Raw genomic sequence first — 10,740 nt, forward strand, 5'->3', positions numbered from 1 at the left:
CCTTCATTTTATGTCACCCCCAGACGGGCCAATCATCACAGAGGACGAGCTGACCTCTTTGCCCCTCGTCAAAGTGGTCCCCGATGGCCAGTACACAGGACCAAAGCTCAACACTGTGGTCCGCATGATGAGGGGGCTTCTGGAGCAGAAAGTCCCGCTGCAGGAGTTTGAAGTAAGAATCTGCTTTAAATTTTAGTGCATATGAATTGATTGCAATTCATTTGATTCTAATGAACGTCTGTTTTCTTCCTTGACAGAATCTTCAAAATCTCCAGCCACTGGATGACTGTTTAATAGGTCAGACGAAGGAGAACAAGAAGAAGAATCGCTACAAGAACATCGTTCCCTGTAAGAAAAGTCACAAATGTGTTGTTCCGTATTTGTATCACAATAGGAAACTTGAAGGCTTTTCAATAAATTTCACTAAACCAAAGCTGGATACTCAAAATCTTGGACTTAAGTTGAAATACTGTATGATTTTAATGCATGTATCTCTTCTAGTTGACACAACTCGAGTTGTGCTGGGCAAAGATGGGGGCTACATCAACGCCAACTTTATCAAGATGCCAGTGAAGGATGAGAACTTCATGTACATTGCCTGCCAGGGACCCTTACCCACCACTCTGGGTGACTTTTGGCAAATGGTTTGGGAGCAAAAGTCTAACGTGATCGCCATGATGACCCAAGAAGTCGAGGGCGGCAAAGTGAAATGCCAGCGATACTGGCCAGACACACCAAGGACAGCAGAGATGGTGGACGACAAGTTACAGATCACGCTGATCAAAGACCAATATCTGGACAACTTTGTCATCCGACACATTGAGGTCAAAGATGTCCAGGTAAGTTAATTTATAGAATTCTCATTTACTCACAGTAATTAAAACTTTTATACACTTTAAATGTGTACATTCCCTCCTCAGACCAATGAAATCCAGCGTGTAACTCATCTGAACTACACGGGATGGCCCGACCACGGAACGCCCTCACAACCCGAGCAGCTGCTCACATTTATTTCCTACATGAGGCACGTTCATCAATCAGGGCCTATAATCACACACTGCAGTGCAGGCATTGGTCGTTCGGGAACCCTCATCTGTATAGACGTGGTTCTGGGTCTCATCAGTAAAGATGCGGATGTAAGTTTTACAGTCTTTATCTTGTTTACCTCACCTGTTGTTAATAAGGAAGCTTTTCTTCTCATTTGTTTTGGATGGTTACAATCTAATTAACATTTTTTATCAGTTTGATATTTCAGATGTCGTAAGGAACATGAGACTTCAGAGACAGGGAATGGTCCAGACAGAGGTGATTTTGAATGTTTGCTTTTAGGATTAAGTACATGAACTCTGAACTCTACATCTCTTTGATTCACATGATGTCTCACGAATTTTCCCTCTTTTCACAGGACCAATACATTTTCTGCTATCAAGTGATCCTCTACGTCCTGAGATGCCTTCAAGCAGAGGAAAACATCTCAGGATAGTAGAAACCACATATCGCCGTCGTGTAGAGGCTGGGTGACTGTTTCACAAGAGCAAAACAAAAATGCACAGTTGACACAGGCAGACGTTGCCAAATTACACTTCATGTTTTTAAATGCCTTAAAATATTCAGTTCCTTGAGAGTAAATCCTTTAAAGAAGTATATATTTTTATGTTTGCTTTTTGAGTTCTCTCTCCTTGGCTGCTACTTCCTTTCAGTGCATTAATGAGAACTGCTGATTGTATTTCCTTTTGTCACCTACAAGAGAACACTAATGGGTTTTTTTTTTTTTTTCCAGATTCTTGGATATTCTAAAATAATTATGAAAGTGATCAGTGATCTCATATTTTATATGGAACAAAATTGTACTTGTGTATTTTGAATCCTATTATGATGCTGGAACATGCCTTGACAGAATACTATGTCAGTATTTGCTTTGTAAAGCTATCAAACAGTAATTGTTCATTGCCTGAGGTAAATGATGAAATTAAAAGTGTACATATTCATCTCCTGAAAATTAAACTGGATACGTTTTAAAAGTTATGTAGAGGAAAGTTTCATTTAAAAAAAAAAAAAAAAAGAATCAAATATTTTCCTTGTCTTTTGTCATTTTAGTGCATATCACCTTTCAGTATAGCTTTTGAAAATGACAGAATTTGTCAGCCTTATGTTACCATTCATGCTGTGTAAAAAGGTTGCCCTCACATTCCAAACTTCATTTAAAGAAACGTTAACCTTATACAGCTTTACCAAGTTTGTTGACTAACAAAACCACTGAAAAGTATGAGGAAGAGAAGCTAGAACTTGTGCATGTGTGTAAGGGTTGATACTGGATTGGAAAGAGTGCAATGAAAAGTAGGCTACTGCTTTTTAACTTGAAAATGATTACATATACACTACATAGGTTACAGCACAATAACGCTACAATGAGTCTCATAATGTTGAATCTATGCTGAGGCTCTCAGGGGAGTGTTCACTTAAAAAATTTGAAGCCGTAGTTTCTGACGATTTTCTGATCAAACATCTTACAGTGTAACAATGCCACACACAACCACAAAACTCTGGCCTCGAAATTGACAAGAATTGAGTCAGTTGTTCACTTAAGGGTCTCTACAAAGATTGAGCATTGGAATCTTCATAGTGTCTTTTTTTGCCCAGCTATTGCATTACTTTGCATATTTTACACGTGCCCATGTTGCTGTGTCTTTTCTTTGTATGTAATAGTTAAACATACTGGTCCTGAATGAATGCACGCCCCTAAGCTGTCTGATGGAATCATGTAATTGGCTGCAAGTATTGCAGCCGAGAGCAGGAGGTGATGCAGTAGAGATGGGATGTCTTACACCAGTCCCACCACCATGTGGTGCCACACTTCGTTATCTGGAAACATTGCCATGTGTCCAAACATCTTTTACAATAACTTTGGACCTTACCGGCTTACCCAGCTAAACAAAATAAAGCTCATGTTGCTCAATATGTGGGAAAGCATTTCTTTTGTTATTACTGAGGTTACTTTGAAGGCCTGCTTTGCTACGGTCACACTGCTGACGTGCAAGATTCAGGGATCAGCCCTGCGATTCAAGATGTAGAGTGAATGCAGTCATACTAACCTCTCTCTTTTTTAATCTCTACCTCAAATAACTACAACAGTAAAATGTTAATGTTAATACATCAGTAATAATAACTCAAATAATATAATATACATTATAACACTCTAAATGGGGGGGTCATTCTGCATATTACTAACTAGATAAAGCTCTAGTACTTTTGATACTTCAAGTACATTTTGCCGATTGTTCTTTTACTTAGGTAACATTCTGAATGTAGGACTTGTAACAGAGTAAATATATACTGTGTGATATTCATTCTTTTACTTAAGAAAATGATTTGAATATTTTTTTCCATCATTGCAGACAACTGGGTTCTAGTTTAACTATGTAACTAAAAATAAGGGTATATTTGTTAACACCTTGGATTTTAACTCGATTAAGTCCTGTATGTTTTACCCTGTAAAATTACTGGTAACCTCGATTAAATGACACGAGTTTGACTGATTTTTGACAATTTCCCTCAAATTAAAGACATTATTTTTGCTTCAAAGGAAACAAGTCTGAACATGAGCAGTAGGCACCCGTGGCACTAAACGCTGTTTACTTCTACCGGAACGTAGCGGTAGAAATTAGTTTTAACAAAAAAAACAAAAAAATGTAAGGGGCAAATGCAAAACTGCAATTACAGAAAGAGTCAGACAAGTGTTAGCGTGGTAAGTTCAAGATCACTTGAAAGACCAAACGCTGCCGGAAAGACGAAAAAGTGCGCGTCCCCTTTAATTGAAGCGGAAGTGCGGAAGTTTCTACTTCCTGCTGCGAGCTTAAATGGCAGCCTACACTTTGGCCACGCTTGCCCTGTAAAAAACAAAAAAAAATAGTTTTTCATCTCTGTTATCATCATTATTATTACAACATATTCACTCGGTCGTCTGAAACCATGTCCGGGCGACAAAATAACAAGCTGCCAAACAACTTGCCACAACTGCAGAATCTTATCAAAAGAGATCCACAGTCGTACGTGGAAGAGGTAAGTGTTGTTAGCTGAGAGATTGCTACGGTTGTTAGCCTGCAGACTCGTTCTTTTGTGTTTGTTTGTCGTTGTCGTTGTCGTTGTCGTTGTTGTTGTTGTTGTTGTTGTTTATTTAAGCACAGGAGAATTGTCGATAAACAGCAGTAACGAGTTTGCCGGTGACTGCTCCTGTGTCCGCAACAGTTTCTTCAGCAGTACCGACACTACCAGTCCAATGTACAGATCTTCAGACTGCAGCCGGACAAGCCGAACAAGGAGCTGGCGGACCTCGTCATGTTTCTCGCCCAGGTGACTTGACTTGTGCACTAGAGTGTGTATCTGGGGAGCCCTGTCGTGCTGGTCACTAGTATTTGGAGGGTAATGAACGCTTCTTGCCCCCCAGGTTGGTCACTGCTACCTGCAGCACCTGTCCACCTTCCCTCAAGAGCTGTCTGAGTTACTACTCAGTCACCACACAGTCCTAGAGCCAGACTTGAGGATGGTAAGAATATGTGCGACTTATCAGCACAGTAGCTGCATGTCTGATTCATACTGAGTTTGTTGACGTTTATGCAGGTGACCTGCCACGCAGCATTGACATGTTATGTTTGTGTGTGTGTGTGTGTGTGTGTGTGTGTGTGTGTGTGTCACACCGCTCCTGTCAGACCTTCTGCAAAGCGCTGATTCTGCTGAGGAACAAAGATCTGGTCAACCCCACGGGCCTCCTGGAGCTCTTCTTCGAGCTGCTGCGCTGTCACGACAAACTGCTCAGGAAGGTTCGAGCGCGCAGCCCTGACACAGCTACGACACCAGAGTTGTCCTTGTCATTGCTCCAACAACCGTGTAATCGTAGGATGGTATAGGTCTTTGACCTTTAATTAAAAAAATTAAAAAAAAAAAAAACACGGTTCATTAGGATTTGCATAGTTGAAGCATTTTTGTGTAATAATATGTTATTACATAGTTTTGAATCTTTGGCGAGAGAGACCTATTGGCAGTAATAGGGAGAATTTGTGGACGATTTGTGCAACTGGTTGATTGAAACCTTTATTATGTTATTTGTATACACACCATTTCTGCCTCATGTACCATTGAGTCAATAATTCTGACCAGTGAACTTGCTTTTCTGCTGTTGTATGTGTGTCTGAATTCATATTTATATGGTCAGGTGTCCAAATTCTCATGTTTCTTTCCTTCTCTGTCCCTCTGATTTTGTCGTCACCTCTTCTTCCTTTTTCTCTCTCCACAGACACTGTACACACACATTGTTGCTGATATCAAAAACATAAACGCTAAGCACAAAAACAACAAGGTCAACACAGTAAGTACGCATGCATGTACACTCGTGTGTGTGACTGTCTGTGATATTGTGTGATACAGCAGCTTTAAATGGCCACCACTCACCACATGCGTCGTACTACTGTGTGTTTCAGACGTTACAGAACTTCATGTACACCATGCTCAGAGACAGTAATCCCATTGCAGCAAAGATCTCTTTAGATGTGATGGCGGAGCTATACAAAAGAAACATATGGTGGGCGTCGTAATTTATACACTGAAATAAGATATTGTAGAGCTCAGGAGAATATAACTAACATTTCTTTGACCACGATTGTCTTTTTGTTTGTGCCGCAGGAATGATGCCAAAACAGTCAATGTCATTACAACAGCATGCTTCTCCAAGGTGACGAAGGTATGTTGTATCACTCTGACAGCGATCGTTGTCTTACTGTTCTGAATGAATGGAAAACCTATACGTTTTCACCTGCAACTCCACCTCTTTAGATCCTTGTTGCAGGTCTGAAATTCTTCCTGGGCAAAGATGAAGATGAAAGGAATGACAGTGATTCAGAATCAGAGGCAAGTACCGCAGATGAAGTGGTTAGAGAGAAAGGATACTGTACTTCTCTAAAAGAGAGTGATTTTTCAGCTAGGGCATATTACGTGTGTAAGATACACAAATGAGGCTTTTTGTTAAGAATCAGTCTTGTCTTCCAGACAGAGGGACCGTCAGCCCGAGACCTGATGGTGAGATACTCCACGGGCAAGAAAACCTCCAAAAACAAGAAGAAGATGGAAAAAGCAATGAAAGTCCTCAAGGTACCAGGGTTGTTTTTCTACCGCAGCGCATGCATGACTTGTTCTGTTACGTTAATGTTCAGACACTCTGGGTTCGTTGTTTTAATTCTCTACACTCGTGCAGAAACACAAGAAAAAGAGGAAAGCAGAGGTGTTCAACTTTTCTGCCATTCACCTGATCCACGATCCTCAAGGTAGGGCTAACGTGTCCTCCCCACAACACCAGACAAAGAATTTATCTAAGTCCATTTGTAGTACAATTTACAGAACAATAAACTATCAAATATCTGTTTTTATTTTAATTTTTTTTATTTAAAGATTTCTCAGAGAAACTCTTGAAACAGTTGGAAGACTGTAAAGAGCGCTTCGAGGTGAAGATCATGATGATGGAGCTCATATCCAGACTGGTTGGAATCCATGAGGTGAGTGGCTAATCGGGTTTTTTTATGACACACGTGTCGGTGACTCCAGAGATGAGTTTGTTCAAAGCAGATCAGCAGGTTGTAATGCAAAGACTAATGCAGGAGGTTAAGCCTAATGAAACTGGTATGTGCTTTTATCCAGCGCTCTTTTCAAATAATAGTTGTCGTGCCTGTGGTATCTTTAATTTACAAGCTATTAAAGTTACTTTTTTTTTTTTTTCAGCTTCATAGTGATATGTGAGATTGACTAGATGTTGTTGTTTGTTCGGTCCATTATCAAGTGCAACACTCAGAGTTCTCTTCCTTCTACAGCTCTTCCTCTTCAACTTTTATCCCTTCGTCCAGAGGTTTCTTCAGCCCCATCAAAGAGGTTAAAAAAAAAAAAAGAAAAAAAATTCACAATTAAGTCTGTGAAAGTCTTTTGACTCGTGCTGATGACACATTTAAAACCATCTGTTGTCTTTGCAGAGGTGACAAAGATTCTCCTGTGCACTGCCCAGGCTTCCCACCAGCTCGTCCCCCCTGAGGTGCGTTAAGACCCACAGATTTATTCGTTAAAATGAACTTAGCACGAGGCTTCCACTTCAGCACCGTTAACACTGTGTATTCCCACGCGCGCAGATCATCGAGCCTGTGATCATGACCATCGCAAATAACTTTGTGACAGACAGGAACTCCGGGGAGGTCATGACTGTCGGGTGCGTAGCTACCGTGTCTCCTTTCTGGTTAGAGTTATCCAATGATTGATATGATGCACAGTGTGAAGGACCTGTTTTAAACCAAAAGATACAGCTCTATACTTGTAGCTGCCTTGCTCAGTCTTACTTCACCGTTTGTATAGTAAAGCTTTCCCTCTTCTGGTGCTTCAGTATTAATGCAATTAAGGAGGTGGCAGCCCGCTGTCCGCTCGCCATCACGGAGGACCTGCTGCAGGACCTGGCTCAGTACAAGACCCACAAAGACAAGAGTTGAGTGACTGCCAGTGTGTTTTCGTTGCCGTGTCGCTTTTGTCACGATTCTGAAGGCACTAATTAACGGATGCTTGCATACACGTATGTTCACTCACACGCAACCATGTCTGTGTCTGTATTTGCCTCAGATGTGATGATGTCTGCCAGGGGACTGATCCAGCTGTTCAGGAATCTAAATCCACAGATGCTGCACAAGAGGGACAGGGTGAGCTCATGGAATTAAAAAAAAAAAAAAACATTCCTAATGTACTTTATGTATAATAACACCTGGTGCCTAATGGTCGAGTTTGTTCTAGTTTACTGTCCAGTGAACATCGATGAATTGATGTTGTATGAACTGTGTTACAAAAAAACATTGTGATCATACATGTCGGGTGCTGTTTGCTTTCCTACCTACTTCAGAGGGGAGTGTTGGGACCAGACCCCAAACTGTAAAGGTGACAAAGCTTGATCTCTCGTTATTGTAAACCATGCTGCTTGTGGTGCAGGGGAGACCGACCGAGGCATCGGCAGAGGCCAAGATCAGAGACTACGGAGAGCTTGAAGCTAAAGACTACATCCCTGGAGCTGAAGTCCTGGAGGTGGAGGAGGAGAACAAAGAGGGAGAGGAGGACGAAGGTCAGCAGCTATCTTCTTATTGAATCCAAAGGATTGGAAATGGCTGATTTGATCTGCAACACAAAGTCTGTTTTCCTACTGTACTGTTTGTGTATAGAGATAAAAGATGACCAGTATTATGCAATATGCGTATTTTTGATATCGTACAACAGACGGCTGGGAGAGTGCCAGTATAAGTGACGATGGTGAAGATGGGGAGTGGGTAGACGTTCACCACTCGTCTGATGAAGACACAGGAGAAGTGGTAAGCGTGAAGAATGCATACCTTGATAAACTTCCGGAGGCTGATCATGCACGTTAATTTTATTTTAATGCAAGAGTGTTTTTTTTTGTGGTTGTGTAAGGCGGAGAAGCTTCAGAGTATGCCAGTTGAGGAACGAAAAGCCAAGGCAGCGGCGGTCAGCGGCAGCAGGCTCCTCACTCAGGATGACTTTAAGAAGATCCGTCTGGTCCAGATGGCCAAGGAGGTCAATGCTGCGCCAGGCAAGGGCCAGAAGAGGAAAAATGTGGACAGTGACAACGAGGGTGAGAACAGGTGAGAAAGATATTTGAACCCAGAGTTTCAAGAAATAATGGTTTGTAAAAAAAATTCTTTTTTCTGCAGAATATTTTATGTGGTTTCAGGTCTCAAGTCTCCTATTAAGAGTGGAATAAGAGTGTAATCACTGTAATGTCTGGTTTATTGATTAAGATAGATAATTATACTGAGGTTTTTTTATGGGTTTTATTTATTTTATTTTATTTTTTCCCAAATCTTTCAGAGGGGAGCTGCTGACCTTGAGGAATATTGAGAAACTGCATAAGAAACCAAAAGCAGACAAGGAAACACGCCTGGCAACGGCAATGGTAAGTCCTTGCGCTAACGGTTGGGCGATTTTAAAAGATTAGAGATTTGCCCGGGACCTGTACGCCGGTGATTCTGGAAAGTCTTCCGTGGGCAGTTTGTATATTGTCACAGTATATAATCATGCGGAGGACTTCAACTAACGAGTGCAGCGTGCCAGTTATTTTTCTTGAATGATCTTTTGGTCTATAAAATGTAAAGTAAAATGCACATGACATGCTCCAAAAGCCCATATGACATTTTCACATTACTTGTTTTGTCTGACTAACAAATCAGACAGCAATCGTTTCAGTTATAATGACGCGTTTGACTTTTTTTTAGGCGGGACGGACGGACCGGAAGGAGTTTGTCAGGAAGCGAAGCAAGCTGAACCCACACGCCAGCACCAGCAACAAGGAGAAGAGGAGGAAGAAGAACTTCATGATGATGAGACACAGTCAGAATGTGAGGACCAAGGGCAAACGCTCCTTCAGAGAGAAACAGGTAACTCACACCTATCAGAAGTGTGTGTCAGAATGAGCTACCGCGTTTGACTGTGGCTGAATTGATTTCTTAGAATATAAGGAGGAAACAGTCTTTGCATTTCAACTGAAAAAATACTTTGTGTTTCTTATCCAGCTTGCTCTCCGGGATGCACTCCTAAAAAAGAGGAAGCAGCACAAGTAGGACCCGTGGAGATAATCCTGGCGTTCGGATGGCCATCGCGACCTGCTCTTTGACTATGTCAAATGTTGTTATACATCCTCCGAGAGTCCTGTAAAAAACTTTTTCAGCTTATTAATGTATTATTTACAGTGGATAACCTGCATAGATTTACATCGTTCTCAAATAAATCATCTTTGATCATTACCACTGAGGCTTTATCTCGCTGTTGTTGTGTGTGTGTTTTTTTTTTTCTGTTTATGCTGCAGCTCTGTCCCTTCTGCTACTACTTGCACTCTTTCCAGTTGATAAATGGCCTCCTATGGGTCACATATAAAATTACAAGAAGATTATGTTCCTGCCTATGTGTGCATCTGGGTGCAATTTTATACAGCTTTAAACACCTACACACTCCTCCTAGGCAGCCCACAAAACAGCTTTTGTTATTAACATGAAATGAATAGAATTTGTTGCACATTAGGCTACAGGCACTGAAAGAGAGGGTAAACTTTTGCTATCATACTACATTAATTTAGTTTTTTTTTTGTTTTAAACCAGATCTTTGTAACACAGTGGTGTTAAGATTGACACTAACTGCTGTTAACACTGCTGTTAAGACTTTTAAGACGGACTGTGTTTTGCGTCCATGGACCTGGACCTTCCTCATGGTATTTTGGGGCTACATTGGTGCTGGAGATTGACTATTTCCTCTTCATGTATAAGTTATAATATCACGCCGCATCGCTGACTTGATTTCAGCCTTTCTGCCTGGCGTTTGCAAGGTCCGGCAGAAATGCGCAGACACTGCACTGATCTACCGTCAACTCAATCTGGACATGAAAATGTTGTTAATGTATAATTTTAGGTGAGACTTTTATTGGCCAATATAGTATAACAATTGTAATTACAGACTAACGTTTCCATACTTTGCCCATTACTCTCTCCTTTAGTGCCTTACTTTGGACATTAGTGTTATTTACTAAAACCTGTTCAATGAGACAGAAGACAAAATAAGGCATATTTAACTGAGCTGTGAAGTACAGTCCTATTTGTCAACTGAAGAATGTGACGTTATTTGTTATATGTCTGTCTGCCAAAACTTGGTTTAATTACAGAATTTATA

The 10,740-nt window shown here is 41.0% G+C and overlaps 2 protein-coding genes across 9 annotated transcripts in view; both read left to right on the forward strand.

Moving 5' to 3' along the window:
* Positions 1–2,054, forward strand: part of ptpn13 (protein tyrosine phosphatase non-receptor type 13) — a 47,190-nt gene extending 45,136 nt beyond the window's left edge. For 7 of the 8 annotated variants that reach the window (XM_040158148.1, XM_040158147.1, XM_040158150.1 and 4 more), the window contains 6 exons: positions 24–172; positions 258–348; positions 502–839; positions 921–1,136; positions 1,243–1,305; positions 1,406–2,053. In XM_040158148.1, coding sequence (XP_040014082.1) covers positions 24–172; positions 258–348; positions 502–839; positions 921–1,136; positions 1,243–1,305; positions 1,406–1,483 — 935 coding nt within the window. In that variant the 3' untranslated portion in view covers positions 1,484–2,053. Of the gene's footprint in view, positions 1–23; positions 173–257; positions 349–501; positions 840–920; positions 1,137–1,242; positions 1,306–1,405 lie in introns of all 8 variants that reach the window. The other variant, XM_040158156.1, reaches the window with a different exon arrangement.
* A 1,751-nt stretch (positions 2,055–3,805) lies between these two features.
* On the forward strand, positions 3,806–9,815 carry sdad1 (SDA1 domain containing 1). Its single transcript, XM_040156600.1, has 22 exons — positions 3,806–4,059; positions 4,246–4,350; positions 4,445–4,543; positions 4,707–4,817; positions 5,291–5,362; positions 5,475–5,575; positions 5,677–5,734; positions 5,827–5,901; positions 6,040–6,141; positions 6,245–6,314; positions 6,439–6,542; positions 6,855–6,912; positions 7,011–7,069; positions 7,164–7,240; positions 7,412–7,509; positions 7,642–7,718; positions 8,002–8,131; positions 8,284–8,375; positions 8,476–8,666; positions 8,893–8,977; positions 9,297–9,458; positions 9,594–9,815. Exons 1-22 carry the CDS (start codon positions 3,970–3,972, stop codon positions 9,639–9,641), a joined length of 2,064 nt encoding a protein of 687 aa, XP_040012534.1. The 5' UTR covers positions 3,806–3,969; the 3' UTR covers positions 9,642–9,815.
* Positions 9,816–10,740: the final 925 nt, after the last annotated feature.

Source organism: Xiphias gladius, chromosome 20 (assembly GCF_016859285.1).
Source record: "Xiphias gladius isolate SHS-SW01 ecotype Sanya breed wild chromosome 20, ASM1685928v1, whole genome shotgun sequence".
Lineage (NCBI taxonomy): Eukaryota > Metazoa > Chordata > Actinopteri > Istiophoriformes > Xiphiidae > Xiphias > Xiphias gladius.